Below are 25,152 nucleotides of genomic sequence, written 5' to 3' on the forward strand. Positions count from 1 at the left end.
ACAAGCTGAGATTAGGAGCACTCCCTTTAAGAGTGCGCCCCTAATCTCAGCTTGTAACCTGTATAGAAGACACCTGGGAGCCATAAATATTGCTGACTGATAGGGGATCAAATACTTATTTTACTCATTAAAATGCAAATCAATTTATAACTTTTTTTAAATGTGTTTTTCTGGATATTTTGGTTATTCTCTCACTGTTAAAATAAACCCACCATTTAAATGTTATACTGATCATTTCTTTGTCAGTGGGAAAACGTACAAAATCAGCAGGGGATCAAATACTTTTTTACCCTCACTGTATGTACGGTTATGATTCTAAAATGCAAACATATGAAATCACAGGCAAATATATATATATATATATATATATATATATATATATATATATATATATATATATATATATATATATATATATAAGAGAGAGAGAGAGACAGAGAGAGAGACAGAGACAGAGAGACAGAGAGACAGAGAGAGACAGAGACAGAGAGAGAGAGAGAGAGAGAGAGAGAGAGAGAGAGAGAGAGAGACAGAGAGAGAGAGAGAGAGAGACAGAGAGAGACAGAGAGAGAGACAGACAGAGAGAGAGACAGAGAGAGAGACAGAGACAGAGAGACAGAGAGAGATAAGTTTATTTATATATATATATATATATATATATATATATATATATATATATATATATATATATATATATATATATATAATTTTTTTTTTTAAACAGCCCATATATAACCAATTATTAGAGAGGGAATAAATAAACTGACCAGATGAACAAATGCTAGTACTATTCTGTCTTCAGGGTTAACAAAACAAATCTGCTTCTAGCCATAGTAGGATGATTTTTTTTTTTTGTGCAACAAAGAAACTTTAGACACAATTGTTAATAATGGGAAGGAAGTCACGATGAATGTATCAAGTATGAATGTCACGAATATATAGAGTTACATTGTATCTATAACTGGAATGCCAACCTGAGGGAGAGACTGCCACCTGCTGGACATTATCCTCAAACTTCTGCCAGCGCAGACCAGCTCCAGGCAGGGAACTGCAGTACAAAGACCCTTTGTAGTCCAAGCACCAGATGTATTTCTCTGACACAACCAAGCTGAGGATGCCACTGGTCGGCCCCGAGTAAACCATCCAACTCTCTGAAAGCTGACAAAACAACAATGACACAAGTCAGAAAAAAAAAAAAAAAAAACACAAACTACACAAGTGGTTGTCAACTTTCTTGATATAGGGAGCCTCAAGTGTGGCCCTCGACATTAAAAAGGTCAGCACATGTAATACTACAAAAAGCTGCAGACACACAACATGAGGTGCTCAAGACTACAGGCACGCTCTAAGACAGGGGTAGAGAACCTATGGCTCGCGAGCCAGACGTGGCTCTTTTGATGGATACATCTGGCTCGCAGACAAATCTTTAATAAAGGGGGCGTGTCCGGACGCGAGCCGCGCTGGACGTGTAGTCCCAGAGCTCCACTCAATCCAGTGCCATCCGTGTAGCTGTTATGTGAATAAAGCCGGGACACACGAAAAATACTTAAGGCTCCATGTACACGGGACGCTGGAAATGGCCGTTTAGGAGCAGTTGGGCGTTTTTTTTAGAAGCCCCTGAACGCAGCTCCATGTTATCTTATCTGTCCATGTACACCAGGTCGTTTACAGTCATTTGCAGGCAGTTGCGTTCAGGGACTTTTTTTAGAACGCAATTATTTGCGTTCGAACGTGTTTACCGGCGTTTCAAACGCAGAAACGTGGCCGAAAGTGACTAAACGTGACTGAACGTGATGAACCTACGTTCAGCCAGGTTATACGTTTTTTTTCTTCCATTCAAAATCAATGGTTCCCTATGGGAGCCTATCGATTTGAATGGCGCGACCTGCACTGTGAGAATCTTGAGGGGGAACTCCACGCCAAAAATGGGGAAAAAAAAACTGCGTGGGGGTCCCCCCCCAGATTCCAAAGCAGGCCCTTCGGGTCCGGTATGGAATTTGAGGGTAGCCCCACGCCGAAAAAAGGGCGTGGGGTCCCCCCCAAAATCCATACCAGACCCTTATCCGAGCATGCAGCCCAGCAGGCCAGGAAAGGGGAGGGGACGAGCGAGCGGCCCCACCCCCCCTGGACCACACCAGGCCACATGCCCTCAACATGGGGGGTGTTGGTGCTTTGGGGCAGGGGGAGCTCTGCACCCCCCACCTCAAAGCACCTTGCCCCCATGTTGATGAGGACAAGGGCCTCATCCCCACAACCCTGGCCGGTGGTTGTGGAGGTCTGCGGGCAGGAGGCTCATCGGAATCTGGAAGCCCCCTTTAACAAGATGACGTCATCTGTGACATGAGGGGGCGGGGCCTCCCAATGACGTCATCAGGGGCCATGCCCCTAATGGCTATATAATAAGCTGCAGAGACCGGAGACCGGCATAATCACCGGAGACGTCGTCGGAGGAGGACCGGAGGAGGAAGAAGAGCCGACAGCAAAAGAGCAGAAGACCGGAGAGAAGAAGAAGAGAGGACAGCAGAAGGGCGGACAGCAAAAGAGCAGAAGACCCCGGAGAGGAGCGGACAGCAAAAGAGCAGAAGACCCCCGGAGAGGAGAAGACAAGAGCAGCCGGATGAAGATTTTTAATAAACTTTCCAAAACGTCTCCTGTCGTTATTTCCATACACTGCCTTTTATGTGGTGAATGAGTAGGGGTACAGTGTACCCCATACCCATTCACATAATTCTGCAAGTATAGAAAACTGCCTGTTGATCTTACCACAAATCCAGTGAGTTCCTAATTTCTGGTGATAAGCTGACAATGCTGCCTCTGCTGCACTGAAATCCTAAGGAGTGCTGTCAGCCCTGCCTGAGTTATCCCATGCTGGACTACATAACATAAGGAGGAGGCATGGTATAGTTCAGAAGTGAGAACTGTGAAGGGCTGCTAACGCTGCTTAAAAATGTTAGTACAGCTGAAGCAGATCTGACCGCTCCTACAGGAAGTTAGAAGCTTGCTGGTTTTGCACACCACTTCCGGGTCAAAACGAAGGGGAGGAGAGTGGATGCATGCCCGCTCAGAACCAACCTCTTTAGCCAAAGACACCCGCCATGCCGGTCCCACACAAGGGCAAGCGGAGGCTGGGATACACAGAGGGGGGCGCGTGTGTGTGTATGGGCTGCGGCATTACCAGGGGGTTTGGAAGCAATTAGACAGCTATGGAGGCACCAAATTACTTACATCTGACAAGTAGGCACTTGTTTCAATATTGAAATGGTTGCACGGGTACCACTGAACTCTGGATCTCCATACGCATCTTCAGCTAAGTGGAAAGCTCAGATTATAAATTCCCCCAGAATACATTGTGCTAGCCTCACCTGCTCCGATTTCAGTAACATGCTCTCTTCCTGCATGGACCGATTGAGCTCTTGTGAAACCGTCATTTCTGCCACGCTGGCGTCCGAGGAAGAGTGTGGGATGCGGTGGCCATAGATATCCTCCTCGTCGCTGGATGCCAGCGCTTGATCTTGGTCGTTTATCTCCAGCTTGCCGGTTTGGATAACCTGTAGAGGGTCACTGGTAAAGGCGTGCGCACTTTCATTCATGCTAGCCCCAATAGAACTTGAGGGTATGTGGCACTGGGTGTTTGACACTTGTTCATCTTCAAGTGTTTCACTGTTATCAGTCTGAGAATCTAAAGACTTTCTCCCCTCTGAGACAATGGTGAGGTGGCACAGTTCGCCACAGCCTGTGCTGGTAATCTCTCCAGTTTCCCTTAGTGGATGAGGCTCAGATACACTATGGAGCTCCTCCTCTGGCTCAGAACCTATACAGAGAGTTGAAGTCAAAGTTTCCACTTCCTTAACAGTTTCTATATTGGCTGGAGTATTTGCTGAAGCTTCATTGGCTGTGCCATTGTTAATCTGTTCATTTACCAACTCCTTCTCCTCTCCACTGCAGGAGTTGTTTTCACTGTCGATGTCGGCAATGGGAGAATCAGAAGTCTGCGTGGCACTGAAAACACCCGATGTGTTATCCTCAGCTTGGCCCTTACCGCTTGCCAAGCTCTCCTGTGAGCTCAAGTGATCAGCATTGCTGCCAGATAGACTCGCCATGCCGGAGAAAACGTATGAAGTTAGAGAGAGCGGGCTGTCAACACTGGGAGTACTCTCGAGTGAACCAACGCGGCTCCTGGACCCATTTTCTGAAAAAAACAATAGATAGATCATATATGTGTATACACACAAAACATAAACACACTGTATTTATCTCCTGATACAATAATTTATCATCATTGGCAGCAAAGCTCCAGACAACAATAAGCATCAACACATACACAAACAAAAAATAAATGATAATAATATATATATATATATATATATATATATATATATATATATATATATATATATATATATATATATATATATATATATATATACACACACATACATATAAATGCTTCAGTTTATCACCAACATTCACATATTAGTTTTAAGCGGGCCAAAGACTACTTTAATTTCAACTCATGTATGGCTAGCTTGAGTCTTTGTAAGCCCCCCCCAGTAACATGGTTCTATAAGCATGAGTTAGTAGTCAAAAGAAAGTTAAAAACTCCTAAAAAAAACAAAAAAAAAAACAAAACAACAACAACGGCATGCTTTAGCCCCCGTTCACACTGGGGCGACCTGTGAGGCGACCTGGTCGCCGCAGGTCGCCTCCCATAGGGAAGCTGCGGACCCGTTCTGATAGGAGCGACACAAGTCGCTCCGACTCAGAAAAAGGGTCCGGAGCTTCTTTGGGGCGACCAGGAGGCGACCGCCATAGACTTCAATGTTACGAAGACCGTGGCGGCCGCTCCGAGGTCGCGGCACGCTGCTCGCACCGCGACCTCGGAGGTCGCGGTGCGAAGTAGCGTCGCCCCAGTGTGAATGGGGGCTAAAGAGGAAGTAAAGTCCCTAAAAAAAAAAAAAAAAGAGAAAAAAAAAAAGCCCTGTAAAGAGAAAAGACATAATGAACTAGTATGCATCGCATACTAGCTCATTATGAAGTACTTCCCTTAAAACGAAGCCCCCGCCGTGCCGCCCGCTCAGCGACAGGACGGCCGACATGTCCGGCCGTCCTGCTTCTGGGTTCGCGTCCTCCAGCCATCTGATTGGCCGGAGGCGCGATTACATCACTCCCGCGCGTGCGCGCGGGAGCCGCCGTTCGCGGCATAGGACTCTGAAGGAACGGCACGAGTGGCCGTTCCTTCAGAGCGCATGCGCCGATGACGTCATCGGCAGTATGCACTGTAAATATCTCCTAAACGGTGCAAGTTTGGGAGATATTTATAGCACCTATAGGTATGCCTTAATATAGGCTTACCTATAGGTAAAAGTTTGTGAGGTGGGTTTACAACCTCTTTAATTGCGTTTTAACATTTATTGATCATTCCTCTCGGTCTCCTCCTGCTGGGATCTGGTGGGGAGGCCTGCTTGGCCACAGTCAGGACTGTTCACCGTCTCCCCTGTTGGTCTTAAGAGTTTGGGAGGCGTCTTGTACCAGGAGGAAAACACTGGGCATAGCAATACCTCAGTGTTCTTGACCTTCGCTTCATATGGAAAATACTGCCCTGCCTTACCTTATTCACACCCCTATTTAAAGGTTCTAATCATGTCCCCCACTTTACGGTCTTCTCTCCAGGCAGGATATATTTTCCTGCAGTTGCTTCTATTTTATCTATCAGACTTTTCACCATTTTTGTTGCTCATCTCTGGAATCCTATCTCATCAATATCTTTTCCTGTAGGGGAGGTCTCTAGAACGAAGTGAGGACTAGCTAAAGCTTTATATTTGAGAATCAGGACTTCACTGCTGGGGATACCTTTAGTAAATCATTGCACAGCAAAGTGATTAGCACTTCTGCCTAGCAGCACTAGGGTGTCAGAATACCAACCACGCCCCTACCTGCCTGGAGTTTGTATGTTCTCCCTGTGCGGGATTCCTCAGTGTACTCCGCTTTCCTCCCACACTCCAAAGACATACTGGTAGGTTAGGCTACGTTCACATCTTGGCGTTGCTATTACAGGCGTTTTTTCAGGTGTTTTTATGGGCGTTTTACAGTCGTTTTTACAGGCGTTTTTTGTGCAGGCGTTTTTAGATTGAATAGAGACCAATGGAAAACGCCTGAAATCTGCCCAAAAAGAAGCTCGTGTACTTTTTTGAGCGTTGGGCGTTTTGCTCACGGCGTCAAAAACGCTCAGATGTGAACAGGGGCCATTGAAATGAATAGGATTTGTCTTGTTGGGCATTTTGAGAGCTGATCCTAGAGCAGAAAAACGCCCCCAAAATGCCTACTTGTGAACGGAGCCTTTGTTGGCTCCTGTCTAAATTGACCCTAGAATATGTGAGTTTGTAAGTTAGGGAATAAGCTCCTTGAGGGTAGGGACTGATGTGAAGGACCATATATGCCCACAAACCTACACATGCCTGTAATTAATAAGTGAATTCATCCCAGGATTCTATTCCTTTTCACCACTGGCTTACCGTTGATTCGATTTAATATTTTATTTATAGATATGGGAACAAAATTAGTGGTTCCGTAGTCTTTGGGCTGTGCTTTTAGTATTCAATTATCTAATTCCCCAGCTAGTACACTTGGCATGCACAACCCTAAAGTAGAACTATAGGCAATTTTGGATAGAGCAATGGAAAGTAGTAGCCCGTCAGATTTATTTTCGTCATCTGTGTCCCATTGTGGAGATTTCCCTTCACTTACTGTCCCATAGCCAAACAGGAAGTGAGACAAAATCCCTGAAAATTAGGGGAATTCCTTGGGGACTCCCCAGGTCACCCGAACTAGTGTCCCCATTGGAACATTTCCCCTTTATTACTTTTCTGGGGACAACTCAAAATTTGGAGATTTTCTTTTACTTTCAATGATAATGGAAAACAGGACAAAGAGAGAGGGTGAATCTCCCTAATGGGGGCACAGGCAGCTATAAAAACTGACAGGGGTTCTAATCTGTCTATTCTATCAAAAAAAATCTAATTGCCTTTCTGTAACTGGTAGATTTGATACTATACAGTTCTGACACAGGAGTTTCACTCAGAGCAACAGCACCACCTTTTGGTGTGTAAAGATTATGACACCTAATAAATTACACTAATACTGCACCCAAATGATCCCCATAACATAAAACCCATCAATGAAATTTTAGAAAAGCCAATTATCCTTTCTACTATAAAAAAAAAAAACACTTATAGGATCCCCATAGCTCTATGCAAATAGAAACAAAAATTTGTTAACCTCATAACCCACCAACCAGCACACAGTTATCCTATGTTGCCCTGACCTGGCCACTTCTGTCTACAACAGCTAGCCTAATCCTCCCTGGACACACAGAATTAGGCCTGACCGCTACAACCTCAAGAAACACAAGACACCAGTAATATCATAGGACATAGCTGTATTCTTGAGTCAGTTTGGGGTAAAACTAAATCCCTGCAAGACTTCTCCCTCTATAAAATTTGGACTATTAAAATATAATAATAATATTAAAAAATAGAAGCACAACTCATTAACACCCTCTGATCCAGTCCTCATCACCTCTTCTCTACCTCAACTCTGTACTTCGCACCCCAAACCCCCCACCTCCACCCCTAACCCATTTACCACCATTTGTGAAGAGATCACCACTGTTCAGATATTTCCACCACTTACCATACCAGCTCTACCCCCGTATTCAATACTTTCCTCCTTTAACCTTGTCACTACAGAAGATGCTGCTAAACCTTTCTGATACCCACATTACTACCTACTCCTTGGACCTTGTAGCCTCACAACTATTGTTGCTCTACTCTTTATTCTCTAAATTCCCGTTTACCTCCAAACATCTAGAACAGTGGTCCTCAACTCCGGTTCTCAGGGCCCACTAACAGGCCAGATTTTAAGTATTACCTTGGGGAGATGCAGACTAGAGTACTGCAATCACTGAGCAGCAAATTATATCACCTGGGATGTATTTCAGTTATCTTGCAAATCTGGCCTGTTAGTGGGCCCTGTAGGCCAGGGTTGAGGACCACTGATCTAGAACACCTTGTCTACAACCATCTAAGTGGCTATCTTACTGATGACAACTGCCTCAAACCCTTAAAGCAGTTAACGACTGGATGTTTTTTTTTTTACCCTGCAAGGTCATAACGTGCTAGTATGCATCGCATGCTAGCAAATTATGTTAAACTTACCTTAAAACGAAGCATTCCAGCACCGAGATGTCAGAGCTGCAGGCGCTCCCATCTTCACCTGTCTTGCTTCCGGGTTCGCAGATTCCAGCGACTGGCCGGGGCCGTGATGAAGTCACTCCTGCGGATGCATGCGGGAGCTGCAGATTACGGCACAGGGTTCTGACAGAACAGTGCGTGTGGCCGTTGCTTCAGAGCACACGCACCAGTGATATTACTGGCTGCATGTACAGCAAATATCTCCTTAAAGGGGAAAGTTTAGGGCATATGTACACTACTCATAGGTAAGCCTTATTATAGGTAGGGATGCACCAATCCGACTTTTTTGGACCCGATACCAATATCTGGTGTTGTGAAATCACCGATACCGATACTGGAACCGATCCGGAGCTACACACAAAGCAAGCGGCTGCAGTACAGAGCAAAGCCGCTGCTTCATGTGTACGGCTCCTCCATTCACAAACGGAGTGCATCTGATATCACTCCGTCTGTGAGCCACGCCTATACAGGAAGTAGCGGCTCCCATCCCATACTACTACTGCACCTAGTAAGGGATTGCTAAGCCGCTACCAAGCAAAAACCGGATCGGCATGTGGATCGGTCAATGTTACCGATCCCCCGATCCATCTAAAATGGCCATATCGGCGCCGATATCCGATCCGAATATGGGATCGGTGCTTCCCTAATTATAGGCTTACCTAAAGGTAAAAGCCAGAGATTGAAGTATACTTCCACTTTAAAGTGGTTCTAAATCTAAAACATGTTTTACCTTAATCATGCATTTCGTCACTTGCGGTGCGCCCCCCCCCCCCCCAAACATTTACCCAAGTCCTGTATTGTTCCAGTGCCGTGCTTGTCTGCAGGTCTTCTCCCCCAGCTTTCTCTTCTCAGAGGAAGATTAGGCAGCAGCGGGAGCCATCAACTCCTGCTGCTGTCAATCAAAACCTGTGAGCATAGAGCAGGGGGTTGGGCCGAGCAAGGCTCCGTGTGTCTATGGAAACAGTCCATATTCCCATTGCACACATTACTGGAATGAGCTCTTAAGGTACCGGGTGCTGAAGCGACCCCCAGCTGGATACTGGAACACACTGGAGAGCAAGCCAGTCGTAGTATATCTGCGGCGGCTGGTCAGGAAGCGGTTAAAGCCCAACCCTATTTTTCCCCACCCTCCTGCCTGGCCTATTGTAAAAGACAACCGGGGGGGGGGAGCCCTGTTATTCTGGGAGGATGTCATCCCAGGATCGGGCCACGCTCCGACGTGATCTGTCCCCCACTGCGTCCACCAAACACAGCGGATGACAGATTACTGTACCGGCCCGCTGCCAATCACAGCAGATCACATGACAACTGTACACAATGAAAGGCTTTGATTCACGCCTTTCTTTGTGTACTATCGTGATGAGCTCTGATTGGCCCTTTCTGTACCATGTGATCAATCACAGCCCATCTGTACCATGTGATTAGCTGTGGCCATTCACAGCTAATCACAATAGTAAACACTGAATGAATATTTTTAATTTAGAACAAATGGTTGCTTATAACTGTAACATTCAGTTATAAGCAATCATAATGTGTAAAAAGACAAAAACCTGATCACCTACCCAGAGTAGTACAGTGTTACTATGGTAACAATGCATTGCTCTAGTCACTGTTTAAAAAAAAATAATAATATTTATTGGAAAAAAAAATTAATAGTAAAAATACAAGTAATTTTTTTTTCTTTAGTGTATACTGATCACCGCCACACCAGTTATATGATGACACTGTACTGGTGACTTAGTATGTAATTTAAATTGTAAAAAAAATATCTACTTTTCCACAAAAATTGTGAAAAAAAGAATTACAACTTCAAAAAAATTGGCATGCCTTTTACTAAATACCTCAGACTGTCTACTTTCCAAAAAGGGGTGGTTTGGGGGATATTTGTACTCTCCTGCCATTTTTGGGCTTCAAGAAATGAGATAGGCCATCAGTACATCAGGACTGAGCAATTTTCAGATATATACACAGCATAGTTTGTGGACTCCATACCTTTCCTGCAAACTAAATAAAATATACACAGATTTGGGTTATTTTCACCAAAGAAATGTAAGAAATCTAACTTTATGAAGATAATTTATTTTTTTTGCAAAATGTTCTAACCGAATCAAAGAAAAAAAAACAAAAAACACCGAAATCAAGCTCTATATGTGTGGGAAAAAAATGATAAAAAATGTCATATGGTACAGTGTTGCATGATTGTGCAACTGTCCAAAGTGTGACAGCGCTGAAAGCTGAAAATTTGCCTGGGCAGGAAGGGGGTAAAAATGTCTGGTACTGAAGTGGTTAAATAAAGTGGGGAAGGGTTAAAGAATCGGTCAGGTATTTGTTGCATCATGTGACTCTGTTGGGGAGACTCTCCACACTGTCAGGACAGGAAAAAAAAAAAAAAAAAAAGTAAAATTTTTACGCTCCCAATTATTAATAGCCATGATTTTAATCAATCCAGTACAGTAAACCCCGCTCCATCGCGGTTCAGTTTTTGCAGTCCCGGTAATTCGCGTTTTTTTTGTAATGTTATTTTACTATATAAATCATTAAAAATGAAATATTTTTGTGTTTTCCATAGCTCTTGCTATGTCTCTCAGTATCTTAGGTGTTTAAATGAGTTTCTATTGTTTTAAAAGTGTGTTTAAAGACCTTAAAATGATTTTACACGTACAGTGACAGTAAAAAAAAACATGCCTACAATGCATTTTAATAGGGTTTTTCTATTTCGCGGATTTTCACTTTTCGCGGCTGGGTCCGGAACGTAACCCCCGCAATGGAGGGGGGGTTTACTGTACATACGTTGACCTCCTTTCTTTGCACTGCAGTAGGTGGTGTTCAGGACTCAACATATAATAGCTGAGCAACTCTGAACCTTATCAGCACGGTCTTTCAGCTTCTATGATACAATAGAAGTTTGTGCTGCATGAAAGCATTGCGGTCAGTCAGCACGATATAGCAGAGGCCCTGGCATACCATACAACCATCCCTTGTGTTAAGTCCTAGTTGAGGCCAATACACAGCTCTACTACAGTGATTGCTACTAGCTTCCAGGTCCCGTGGTGAGCGGCTACTCTTCTACTGGATTAGGGAAATTAGGTTGAGGCACTAAAGCCCCGTACACACGTTCAGATAATCGGACGACTTATCATTCGCATTTTGTTGCATGATACTAACATTGAATTTAACAATGCATACAAACCGTATGATTTTTGTCGTACGATTCAGAAAAAGTTTCCTAGTTGCTTAGCTATGAATCAGATGGTGCAAAACAAAAACAATGGCAGCCAGGCTTTTTCCGTGCTATTTTAGGGTTTCTGATCATGCGCGGTCTTTGTTGATCGATTTTTAGGGGACGCATAGTGTACTGATGAAACGACTGTCGTTCGCGGGGCTGTCGTACGACAGACGTTTTCCTGTTTGTCCCTTTGGATTTTGTTGGACAAACTGTCGTGATCGGCTGTCGAAAGCTGTGTACTAACAATCAGATTATCGTGCGATCAGGTCGAAAGCGAGTTTTATCGTACAATTATCGGAACGTGTGTAGAGGGCATTAGGACTTTCATGGTACCGCAAAAACTTACAAGACAATAATTAGAATTGTCTTGTAAGTTTTTGCGGTACCGTGAAAGTCCTTAGCACCTCAACCCAATTTCCCTAATCATCATTTTTTTTTTAGGACGTAGGTACAACTATAGTGTATTACAATATAGCGAGCACATACTATTTACCCTTCTACTTGGTCAACGCAAAAGTTGCTCACTTGGCACAGGTGCCACTCCAAGAACACTGCATTTTCTCAGTGAATGCAAAGTTTTCCCTGATTGGATGAGGTAGACATTGTAAGGTAATCTATACCTTGTACAATCAAGGAACACTTTGCTTTAATTGAAAAAAATGTAAAGTGTTCTCTTAATGGTGCCCATGCTGAGTGAGCAACTTCCTGTGTTCACAATGCAGCAAGGCAGTCACTCGGGAAGAGACCCAGAAGTTAGTGGAGATCACTGTAGCAGCAGTGACTACTACGGTGATCCCACAAGTATGGCACACATACATGCTTACATTTTTCTAAGCTAGACCAATGTAATTATGTAAAACTTTAGCTTTAACACGGTAAGAAATATATAATTGCATTTTGTTGTTAAAAATATGGTTTCCCCTTAATTATTACTGCTTTCCCTGTGCACATCCTGTATCCTCTTTGTCTGAACCGCCTATGAATGGTGCATACACTGCACCAGCATTACAGTTTGACTGGTGAATACAGCAGAATGTGCCAGCAAGCTGTGTTGGCACAGCAGCGTGTGGACCAACTCAGAAGTCTGCAGGAAAGGGTGATGACTGAGCCAGCCGATTTAGATTCCCCTAAGCTTATATGGACTGTCAGCCCACTAAATATCAGTTGCCGGGTTGTTTTGGGTTAATGTTGCTTGCACATCACCGGCGTACTTTACCTTGCCTTTTCTTTTTCTTCTTCTTCACTTTAATGGCCTTCACCACCAGTTCTTGGTCAAAGTCCTCATTGCTGATAGTGCTGAACCTCTGTGACAAAGAGCGCTGTGTTCGTACCGTGTTACAGGGAGAGCAGGGATCCTGTTCAGTCAGGCTGTAATCACAATCCAGAGGGTTCTGCGTTCCCCTGGTCACCTCTACAGGTAGAGAGCTTCTCCGGACTTTAAGCTCCATCCCTGACTCTTGGTTATCTTCTTCGGTCTCCAAAGGGCACAGCTGGATCCTCTCTGTACGCACTGACTGGGCAGCAGGCGTCTGGTTCGCTGTTACAGCAGACGCTGACTGATCATGGGTGTCAATCTCCAGCTTTGAGTGTTTGGCAGGCACACGGAAGGGGCTTTGTATGGCAGCTATAAAGACAAAATAAATAGTTGAATTTAATGCATTTTCAAAGAATAGAGAATCAAATAAAGTAAAGAAAACAGAATATGGACATTGCATGAAAATGGAAAGCCTGCTTATCTTGCATCCTTCCCTTCAGTGATGTGTAATGTTATTAGTATAGCATACAGCAAGACATTTTAAACAATTTGTGCATCTAACCTTGTGGTGACTGTTTGTGGCAGATCATCTTATGTTCCAGCATGACTGTACCCCTGTGTGCAAAGCCAGCTCCATAAAAGACATGGTTTGATCGGTTTGATGAGAGTGAACTGCACAGAGCCCTGACCTCAATCCCACTGAACAACTCTGGGAACACTTGTGCTCACATAAAATAGCTCAAGCTAGTGGACAAGTGCACTTTCTGCAGGAGACCGCACAGGATCAGAAGTTATTGCAGAGAAAGATCTTCTTTAACCACTTAAGCCCTGGAAGATTTTACCCCCTTCCTGACCAGGGGGTATTTTGCGATTCGGCACTGCGTGAATTTAACGGACAATTGCGCGGTCGTGCAACGCTGTACCTAAACAAATTTGGCGTCCTTTTTTTCCCCACAAACAGAGCTTTCTTTTGGTGGTATTTGATCACCTGTGCGATTTTTTGATGACGCGCTATAAACAAAAAAAGAGCGTCAATTTTGCAAAAATAGCAATATTTTTCACATTTTTTTTATATGAAATTCCCCCCCAAAAAAATGTAAAAATCTAAATTTAACATTTTCGGCCAATTTGTTTTATGCTACCTATGTTTGGTAAAAAAAAAAAAAAAAAAAAAAAAATTGCAAAAAGCGTATTTTGATTGGTTTGCGCAAAAGTTATCGCGTTTACTAACAAAGGGAAAGATTTTTGTCATTTTTGGTGGGTTTTTTTTTTAACGCGTAATGGCGGCGATCTGCGATTTTTTTTGCGGTACTGCGACATTGCGGCGGACAGATCGGACCCTTGACTGACATTTTTGACACTTGTGGGGTTACCAGTGACATTTCTACAGTAATCAGTGCTATATATATGCATTGTTACTGTAAAAATACACTGGTAGTGAAGGGGTTAACTTTATTTGGGAGGGAGGGGCTGTGTGTGTCCATAGGGGCGTGCTTTCTACTGTGATTGGCTGTGGCTTGAGCTGTAAGGACACTGATCAACGGATCTACATAGTAGATCCGTGTGATCAGTGTTTTTACACCGAGGAGAATGACAGGTGGCTTGTTTACACAAGCCGCCTGACTTTCTCCCTCTCCCCCGCCGATCGCAGAGTGGCCGGCGGACATCGGGTCCGCCGGCCACATGCGCGGGGGGGTCCGTGACCACGCGGGAGCGGGGGCGCGCGCTCACTCCCTAGACCCTCACAAGCTAGTGACGTAGCCCTACGTCACTTTGCCTGTGAGGGGCTGACTGCCGACGTAGATCGGCGTTAGGCAGTCGGCAAGTGGTTAAATATAAAATTTACTACCTCTGGGTATCTTTTTTTTTTTTTTTAGCTTTGAGTTCTTTAAAACTACTTGCTAATCACCATACATTTATATGGCCTGCCAGCAAGTAGTTACACCAAGATCATGGCTGCTGCTGGCTGTATAGTGAAAGTGATCACTTTCAAGAGTCCGAGAAGGTACTGGGCTCCCTGTTACTCCGGGAAGTAAGGTAGATGTCAGGGGGATCCCTTCACACACAGGAGATGAAGGAACATCCATTCCCTGATCTCCTGTGTGACAAATGAACGAAGAAGCAATGAGGATTTGGTCACTACTGGTTTCAGAGCGGCCAATCCCTAGCTTGATTAGCAGCTTTGGAGGGAAGTGGGGATATTGGGAGTCCTTTAGACCCCTGTCTCTTTTTTAGAGGACCTGTCACTGCTCATAGTTATCACATAGGGGGCTTATTGGCCCTCTTGTGATAGCAATAAAGTTAGATGAAGCTTTATATATATATATATATAGCTTCATCTAACTTTATTGCTATCACAATAAGCCCCCTATTTGATAACTATGGGCAGTGACAGGTCCTCTAAAAAAAAGAGACAGGGGTCTAAAGGACTCCCAATATCCCCACTATATATATATATATATATATATATATATATATATATATACACACACATACATACATACATATATATACACATATATATATATATATATATATATATATATATATATATATATATATATATATATATATATATATATATACACACACACACACATATATACATACACACACACACACACACACACACATATATACATACACACACACATATACACCCCCCCCCCTTATTGCACATAATACACGCATATACGTGCATAGGTACAGCACGCGCACACATATGTAAACTGCGTCATCCGCCACAAGTATTGTTGTGAAGTTTGTAATAAGAGCAAAAATAGAGTCATTCATGATTAACTCTAAACTGGTAACTTGTAATGGCTTATAACTGCTTTACGACCGCCCCATTGCAGATTTACTGTAACAGGACAGCCGCTCTGTGCAGAATCACGTATAAACGTTCTACTGCACTTCCGGGTTTTGACCGCGAACGCGTGCTACTGGCGGCTCGCTCCCACTGTGATTTTACACAGCTGGAGCTGATCAGCAGGTCCCACGGACCCAATGTCCATGGGACCCACCAATCATTCGTTACTCTGAAAGAATTACAGTCCACCCCTGATGTTAACCCCTTCCTTGCCAGTGTCATTAGTACAGTGACAGTGCATATTTTTAGCACTGGTCACTGTATTAGCGTCACTGGTCCCAAAAAAAAAAAAGTGTCAAAAGTGTCAGGTGTCCGATTTATCCGCAGCAATATCGCAGTCTCGCTATACGTCGCTGATCATCGTCGTCAGTAGTAAATAAAAATAAAATAAATGCTGAAGCTGAAGAGGTTAAAAATTTGTAAAAAAGTTTTAGGTACAGTAGTTTGTCTTCATTTCTCCGATGCACGCATTTTCAAGTCTTGACATGTTTGGTGTTCATTTACTTGGCGAAACATCTTCTATATTTTACCAAAAAATAGATATGTTTGTGCACATTAAAATTCATTTTAGTGACTTTTTTCCTGAAAATAGGTGTTTGACAAAGGGCTGCACAAATATCGTGTGGACATAAATTGCAACAGCCATTCTATTCTTCCGGGGCCTCTACCTTAAGAAAATACGTAATTGTTTTGTTCTAAGTAATTTTCAAGCAAAAAATGCTAATTTTTAACATCTGTGTGAGAAATAAAAAACAAAAAAAAAAAAAAACAACAACAGTAGTCGCTTACAAATAAATGTCCTTTATTCTTAGAAATTCTAGACCACAAAAGATTTTGTATTATGCATAATGCATTTAAAACAGCCTCCAATTCTGTGCGAAGCACTCATAACAAATATTTTAGAAAGGCGAGTAAAACAAAATGCATCTACATACCAGAAACGGCCCCTTCCGGTACGTCAGATATTCGAATGATCTCTCGGTCCCCTTTCAGGAGGAAGATTTCATGGTTTACACATGAGACCGAAACAATATCTCCAGCACTTTCCAGACCTCCGATGACAGCCTAAAAAGATTATGAGAAACGCTTATATCAAAGTTTTTGTAAATAGGTGTCAATTACTGTTTTTTTTTTGAACAGCTATACCGAAAACACTTTCAATGGCATATTTAAGAGACCAAAAGGTGAGCAAGGAAGAGAAGTTTGATTTTTAGGGTTCACATTGTTATTATTACTTAGGATTTATATAGCGCCGCAGTTTACGCAGCGCTTTACAACTTGAGGGTAGACCGTACAAATACAATACACTTTAATACAGGAGGAATCAGAGAACCATGCGAGGAATCAGAGAACCATGCTCGTTGGAGCTTACAGTCTAAGAGGGAGGGTCAAGAGACCCGAGGCAATAACTGTGGGGGATGTGCTGATGGAGAAAATAAATGTACAGTTGTTAAGTGGGGGCCAGATAGGCTTCTCTGAAGAGATGTGTTTTCAGGGACCGTCTGAAAGTGGACAGAGATAGTTGGGACAGATTGGGGTAGAGCATTCCAGAGGATGGGAGAGGCTCGGGAGAAGTCCTGGTGGCGACCATGAGATGAGGTGAAAAGGGAGCTTGGAAGTAGGAGGTCTTGGGAGGAACGAAGAGAACAATTTGGTTGGTATTTTGAGACCAGGTTAGGGACATAGCTTGGGGCTGAGTTGTGGATGAATTTGTAAGTTATTAGTATCTTGAATTTAATTTGTTGGTTTAATGGCAGACAATGGAAGAAATTGAAGAGCGGGGTAGCAGACGCCAAATGGTTTGTAAGGTGGATGATCCTGGCAGCAGCGTTCATGATAGAGTGAAGGTGGGGATTGCCTATTTTAAGGTAAGCCAATGAGGAGGGAGATCCAGTAATGGAGACGAGAGATGACCAGGGAGTGGATTAGAAGCTTTGTGGAGTCATTGGTAAGGAAGGGGCATATCTTGGAAATGTTGTGGAGGTTGAGGTGGCAAGCTTTGGACAGCGATTGGATATGCGCCAAAAGGATAGTTCAGAGTCCAGGATTGCACCTAGGACCTTGGCATTGGGCGATAGTTGAGCTATTGATTTTGACAGGGAAATCATGGGAAGAGGCACGTGGGGGAGGAAATATCATGTGCTTGGTTTTGGATAGGTTGAGTTTGAGGAAGTGATGCGACATCCAGGCTGATATGTCTGTTAGTAAATTAGTAAAACTTGAGGAGACTGATGGCGTGAAGTGAGGGGTGGAGAGCTAGATTTGTTTGTTGTCAGCGTAGAGATATTGAAAGCCATGGGAGACAATCGATTGACCCAGGGAGGAGGTGTAGATTGAGAAAAGGAGAGGTCTAAAAAAAAAAATAAATAAATAAAATAAAAAAAAAAGAACCTTGGGGGACCCCGACAGAGAAAGGAAGAGGAGAGGAGGAAGTAGAGTTGTAGGGGACACTGAAGGTGTGGTGGGATAGGTAGGATTAGAAACAGGGACGAGTACAGTCACGGAGACCAAAATAATGGATTTTTTTTTGAGGAGGAGTGAGTGGTCCACTGTGTCAAAGGCAGCAGAGAGATTCCAGGAGTAGTAGTACAGAATAGTAACTGTTGGTTTTAGCCATTCGCAGGTCGTTTTTGAGATTAAGGAGAGCAGTTTCCGTGGAAAGTTGAGGGTGAAATCCGGACTGAAGGGGATCAAGAAGTTTGTTCTTTGTCAGGTAGTCGCTCAGGTCGGTTGTAGACTAGTGGTTCAAGGAGTCTGGAGGAGAGGGGGGGGGTAGGTAAGGAGATGGGGCGTAGGTTTTGTATTGGTGGTGTCCCTAGGGTTTTTTAAGAATGCTTTTTAAGAGTAACTAGTGCATGTTTTAGAGAGTTGAGGGAAGATGCCAGAAGAGAGGGAGAGTTTGAAAGATGTGAGTTATTGGGTGTAGAATAGAGTCAGAGGGTGAGCATAGCATTTTCGAGGGAGCAGGATCCAGGGGGCAGGTGGTAAGATGAGTGTTAGAAAAAAAAAAAGTAACCTCGTTAATACCAGCAGGGTTAAATGAAGGAAGTAATAATTGAACCTGTTGGCATGAGGTGTTAGGTTGGGCAGGTTTCTGTACATTGGAGCCTACATAGACTTTAAGAAAATAAAAGAACAAACCACATTTGTCGATAATTGCAGTTCTGCATCTAGGTCAGTTTGGCACAGATCCCAATCCGCACAGTTCATTTCCCTTATCTCCAAGTATACCAAGTGGTTACCTGATTGACAGTATCAATGATGTAGATGCTGTACTCGTCCCAGCTCAGAGCCCATCCTTCATGACGAAAACACGACAAGAGGCCCAGGTGCTTCTCACAGAGTTTATAGCTATCCTGGTTCGTTGTCTCCGCGCGAGGATACAGCTCAAAGGATTCCAGTCCATGAGATAAAATGTCCTTTAATATAAAGGTAGACTGGACAGATCCTTGGACATCAGCCTTCCAAAGTCGGAGCCCGGGTCTTGCGGCAAATAATGTTAGGTCACTTTGTTTGCAAAGCCCAGGTATAAAACAGGCTCCATATCTGCCATTTCTTTAAAAAAAAAAAAAAAATAAATAATAATAATAATATTTTTTTTAAAAAGAAGCACACCACAAATAAAATCTCACCCACCAGTTTATAAACACCATTTTAGTACCTTAACTACTTACTCAGCGTTTTAATGACATTTGTTGTTTGCAAGTAAAAATCAGTGCTATATATTATATACACACGTGTCTGTGTGCGTGTGTGTGTGCACGTGCATGTGTGTATATATATATATATATATATAGGGGGGAATAGTGTGGTTGCATAAGTGTGCACACCCTCTTATAACTGGGGATGTAGCTGTGTTTAGAATTAGGGTCCTTTCACACGGCCACTCCGCTGCTTTCCGTGTGTCCGCAAATCATCCTATTTTTTTGCGGATGATTTGCGGACATCAATGTAAGTGAATGGCACTGCGGGTGTCAGCGGAATACCATCCGCTGACACCCGATTTTCCTCCTGTCAGTTCTGTTCCGTTTTTATGAACGGAACAGAACCCTATTTTTCCTTCCGTGTAAAAAAACGGAAAGGAAGGAAAATCGGATGTCAGCGGTGTCATCCGCTGACATCCGCAGTGCCATAGACATACATTATGTCCGCATATCATCCGCAAACGGATGGGATGATATGCGGGCACACGGAGCGGATGACAGAAATGTCATCCGCTCCGTGGAAAAAAAAAAAAAAAAAAAGTCCCGCAGCGGACCTTTCACACGGAGCGGCCGTGTGAAAGGAGCCTTAGGGCTCTTTCACATGGGCGTTCCTTTTTTTTTGCCCGATCAGGTCCTTTTTTTTTTTGTAACGGACACGGATGACACTTGTGTCATCCGGTCCGTATGTCCGTTTTTCATCCCATCCGTTTGCGGATGAAAAACTGACATAATGCATGTCTATGTAAATACGGATGTCTGCGGATGACACCACTGACATCCGTTTTTGCTTCAGTTCCGTTTTTTGAAAGGAAGAAAAAATAGGGTTCTCCTCCGTTCAAAAAAACTGAACTGAACTGAACTGACAAAAAACGGATGTCAGAGGATGATCATCCGATGACATCCGTATTTACATAGAGATTAGGGCTCTTTCACACGGGCGTTCCGTATGTCCGTTTTTCATCCCATCCGTTTGCGGATGAAAAACGGACATAATGTATCTCTATGTAAATACGGATGTCATCGGATGATCATCCTCTGACATCCGTTTTTTGTCAGTTCAGTTTTTTTGAACGGAGGAGAACCCTATTTTTTCTTCCTTTCAAAAAACGGAACTGAAGCAAAAACGGATGTCAGTGGTGTCATCCGCAGACATCCGTATTTACATAGACCTGCATTATGTCAGTTTTTCATCCGCAAACGGATGGGATGAAAAACGGACATACGGACCGGATGACACAAGTGTCATCCGTGTCTGTACAAAAAAAAAAAAAAAAAAAGGACCTGATCGGGCAAAAAAAAAAAGGAACGCCCGTGTGAAAGAGCCCTTAAGAAATCACATTCTGTTAAATAGGAGTCAGTACACACCTGCCATTGTTTAAAGTGCCTCTGATTAACCCCAAATAAAGTTCAGCTGTTCTAGTAGGTCTTTCCTGACGTTTTCTTAGTCGCATCCTACATCACAAGCTATGGTTCGCAGAGAGCTTCCAAAGCATTAGAGGGATCTCATTGTTAAAAAGGTATCAGTCAGGAGAAGGGTACTAATGAATTTTCAAGGCATTAGATATACCATGGAACACAGTGAAGACAGTCCTCATCAAGTGGAGAAAATATGACAACAGTGAGATTACCAAGAACTGGACGTCCCTCCAAAATTGGTGAAAAGATTAGAAGAAAACTGGTCAGGGAGGCTGCCAAGAGGCCTACAGCAAAAGGACTGCAGGAATATGTACTGTACACTGGCTGGTTGGTACATGTGACAAATCTCCCGTATTCTTCATATGTCTGGGCTATGAGGGAGAATGGAAAGTCGGAAGCCTTTTTCTTACAAAGAAAAAAAACATTCAAGTCCGGCTAAATTTTGCAAAAACACATCTGAAGTCTCCCAAAATCATGTGGGAAAATGGGTTCTGGTCTGATGAAACCAAGGTTGAACGTTTTAGCCATAATTCCAAAAAATATGTTTGGCGCAAAAACACTGCACATTACCAAAAGAACACCATACCCACAGTGAAGCATGGTGGTGACAACATCATGCTTTGGGGCTGTTTTTCTTCAGCTGGAACGGGGCCTTAGTCAAGGTAGAGGGAATTATGACCATATACCAGTCAATATTGGCACAAAAGTTTCAGGCTTCTGAAAAAAGCTGAACATGAAGAGGAACTTTCAGCCTGACAATCACTCAACGCATACATCCAAATCAACAAAGGAATGGCTTCACCGGAAGATTAAAGTTTTGGAATGGCCCAGCCAGAGCCCAGACCTGAATCTGATTGAAAATCTGAGGGGTGATCTGAAGAGGGCTGTGTACAGGAGATGCCCTCGCATTTCAACAGATTTGGAGTGTTTTTGCAAAGAAGAGTGAGCAAATATTGCCAAGTCAAGATGTGCCATGCTGATAGACTCATACCCAAAAAGACTGAGTGCTGTAATAAAATCAAAAGGTGCTTCAACAAAGTATTAGCTTAAGGGTGTGCACACTTATGCAACCATATTTTCATTTTTTAGCTTTACTTCCCTCCACCTAAAAGATTTCAATTTGTTGTTCAACTGAGTTGTACAGTTTATAGGTCACATTAAAAAGGTGGAAAAAGTTCTGAAATGATTCATCTTGGTCTCATTTTTTTACATCACAGAAACCTGACATTTTAACAGGGGCGTGTAGACTTTATATCCACTATAAAATATATATATGTTTTAGCAGAGACCTTAGAAAATAAAGTGGTGGTTGCTGCATTTTTTTTATGTCACAGCAGTGTTTAAAATGTAAATTTTTGGAAAAAAATGGATTTTTGTAAAATCTTACCGTAAAATCCTTTTCTCTTAGCTCATCGACAGACGTAGTCCTCGGTGATACACCACCTTCGGGTTATGTTACCTCCGCAGGAGCAGGACTAGACAGGAAATTAAAAAGCTCTGGCCACACCCTAGGGGCAGTCCCAGAGGGTATATCCTCTCTCTCTCTGCCTCAGCAAATCAGTTATGTGAAAAAGCAGTGCTTAGAGAATTTAACCCAACCCAACTCCAAAACAGAGGGGCGGGGACTACGTCTGTCGATGAGCTAAGAGAAAAGGATTTTACGGTAAGATTTTACAAAAATCCATTTTTCTCTAGCGCTCATCGACAGACGTAGTCCTCGGTGATACACCACCTTCGGGACGTCCCAGAGCAGTATCACAACTGAGGGGTGGGAAAATGGAAATCAAATCCCAATCTAGAAGGCCCAACCGGTGCCAACTAGAAGTTTACAATGCTCATCCTTTATGATGAGACTCAACAAAAAAGGAGAAAACAAAAATTTTTTTTTTTTTTTTTCAAACAGAAAAAAACCCTCGAGGTAGACCACCGGTCTCCTCAAATTGCGGCCTGCAAAACCTTGCGGCCAAATGAGGCATCCGCCGATGCCGTCACATCAATCTTATAGAATTTTGTAAAGGTATGTACCGACGACCAGGTGGCCGCCTTACATACCTGGACCACTGACGCCTGATGGCGAAAGGCCCAGGAAGTACTGAGCGCTCGAGTGGAGTGCACCCTAACAGGGAACGGAGGACTCTGACCCTTAATAGAATAAGCCTGTACCACCGTTTGTCTAATCCATTTGGCAATGGTCGCGGCAGATGCAGGCAAACCCTTTCTGGGGCCATCCGTGATCACAAAAAGTGAATCCGTCTTACGGAATGATTCCGTAGATTTCAGGTATACCCCGATTGCCCGAACCACTAAGGAATGCAACGCATGTTCCCGATGATGCTTGGGCTGAGGACACAAGGAAGGTAGTACAATATCTTCATTCAGATGAAAATCTGAAACCACCTTGGGAAGAAAAGATGGCTTAGGATGAAGTACTACCTTATCCCTATGAATCACTAGGTATGGTGACTGGCATGATAATGTAGCCAGTTCTGACACCCTGCGAGCAGAAGTAATAGCCACCAAGAAGGCCACCTTCTGGGATAGAGTAAGCAAGGGAATCTCCCTGATGTTTTCAAAAGGAGGTTTCTGTAGAACCGACAAAACCAAATTAAGATCCCAGGGCGGTAAGGGCGCGCGGACTGGAGGAGCCAGGTGCCGCACCCCCTGGATGAAATTCCGCACCAAGGATTTGGTAGCTAAAGGCTTCTGAAAGAAGATTGCTAATGCTGAAACTTGACCCTTGATGGTGCTCAAGGCTAGCTTCTGCTCAACCCCTTGTTGCAAAAAAGCCAATATTCGAGTCACCGAATAGGTACGTGGAGGAAATCCTAAAGATTCGCACCACGCAATATAAGTCTTCCATGTGTGATAATAGACTTTGCTGGAAGTCGCTTTCCTTGCTTTAATAAGGGTAGGAATGACTGAAGTAGACAAACCTCTGTCCTTCAGTACTTGGGTCTCAATGGCCAGGCCATTAAAACCAGCGACTGTAAAGCACGAAGGTAAATTGGTCCTTGAGACCACAGACACTCCCTGAGACGAAGTTCCCACGGAACGTCTGCGACTAACATGTCCAAGTCGGCCAGGCCGGCTTGAGGAGGCCAGCCTAGAATTTCTAGGACCACTGGCGCTGATTGGATCTGAACCAGGCGTCCCTAGAGCTATCTGGCCCCGACCATCCGAGAAAGTCTGGTCGTTTTCTGTTCCCACACATTTATCAAATACCTGATAGTTATCAGGAGAGGTGATCTTTTCTGGTTGAACCTCAAGGACCGAAGTCACCCGACTAGAGGCTACTTGGCCTATCTGGTCGACCAGATCCGATTCCTGTGAGGTATCGGGACTAATCTTAGGAAAAGGTAAAGGAAAAGATCTTTTCAGGGAACGGTAACTACCGCTTCCTGTGGTACTTAAATGTTGGAAGGGAAGAATCGCACCGGTAGTAGTGGTTGATGCTCGATCTAATGTCCTGAATACCGGTGAAAACGTCCCCCCACCCTGAAACCGGGTGGGGGCGCACCTTCAGGCTGTGTACTCCTTTGCTTCGGGTTTGGCTGGGTTGGTCCCCTTCTTGAACCCTCCTGGAGGAGTCTTGCCTTTCCCGCTAGTACCAGCCGGGCGCCCTTTATGGGCGGTAATGCATGCCCTAATAAGGGAGTAGTGTCCAAGGCTGCGTCACAGATAAACCGTAGCCCTTGTATGATCTGTTCCATCAAATCAGATGTCTCCTGGGGAATATCTTTTCCCCTAAGATCTTGGCGTACCATTTTCGCCCATTCCGTAAGTGTCTGGGAAACTAGACCAATAACGATTACTGGTCTAAATGCTGACCCTATCAGAGAAAAGATAGTGCGGGACTCTGCTTCTATCTTTCGATCCACCGGATCCTTAAAGGACGAAGTGTCCTCCACTGGAATAACCGTGGCTCTATTCAGCCTGGAAATAGGCGGATCCACGACTGGTGGTACCGTCCATTTCTTAATCATGGATTCCTCAAACGGATAGCGTCTAGCAATACGCTTGGAAATAGTAAAGGTACGTTTAGAATGCTCCCATTCTCCTTTAATCTGATTACCAAAACATTTAGGTACAGGAAAAGCCTTCGCCGTCTTGATGGGCTTATTAGTACCAAAAGGCCTCTCTGTTTCAGTTGCCTCTGCCGGTAAAGCCTCAAGTTTTAAGGTTTCTTGCACTGCCACAACTAGTGCGTCCACCAATGCTTCTTCCTGAATTATAGCAAGAGAAGAAGCGTCCTCCTCACTGTCTGAGGGGGCTTTACCTGGGATAACAGCCCTTGCAGAGGAACCTGCAACTGCCGTGACCATCTCTGAATCTGAGTCAGAGGTGTCAGATGGTATAGGGGTAGGCGGGGGTCGCTTCCTTGACCCCCGTCCCTGACAGGCCGCCTCCACCCGAGCCACCATAGACTCCAAAAT

At 43.8% G+C, this 25,152-nt stretch overlaps 1 protein-coding gene across 1 annotated transcript in view; it reads right to left on the bottom strand.

Moving 5' to 3' along the window:
* The window catches only part of TECPR2 (tectonin beta-propeller repeat containing 2), a 140,452-nt gene that overhangs the window by 92,667 nt on the left and 22,633 nt on the right, over positions 1-25,152 (bottom strand). Inside the window, exons 5-9 of the mRNA XM_082242646.1 lie at positions 18,842-19,154; positions 16,535-16,664; positions 12,692-13,099; positions 3,363-4,189; positions 975-1,158 (exon numbers count right to left, since the gene is read on the bottom strand). Coding sequence (XP_082098772.1) covers positions 975-1,158; positions 3,363-4,189; positions 12,692-13,099; positions 16,535-16,664; positions 18,842-19,154 — 1,862 coding nt within the window. The remainder of the gene's footprint in view (positions 1-974; positions 1,159-3,362; positions 4,190-12,691; positions 13,100-16,534; positions 16,665-18,841; positions 19,155-25,152) is intronic.

Source organism: Pelophylax lessonae, assembly GCF_965119305.1.
Source record: "Pelophylax lessonae genome assembly, chromosome: 13".
Classification (NCBI taxonomy): domain Eukaryota; kingdom Metazoa; phylum Chordata; class Amphibia; order Anura; family Ranidae; genus Pelophylax; species Pelophylax lessonae.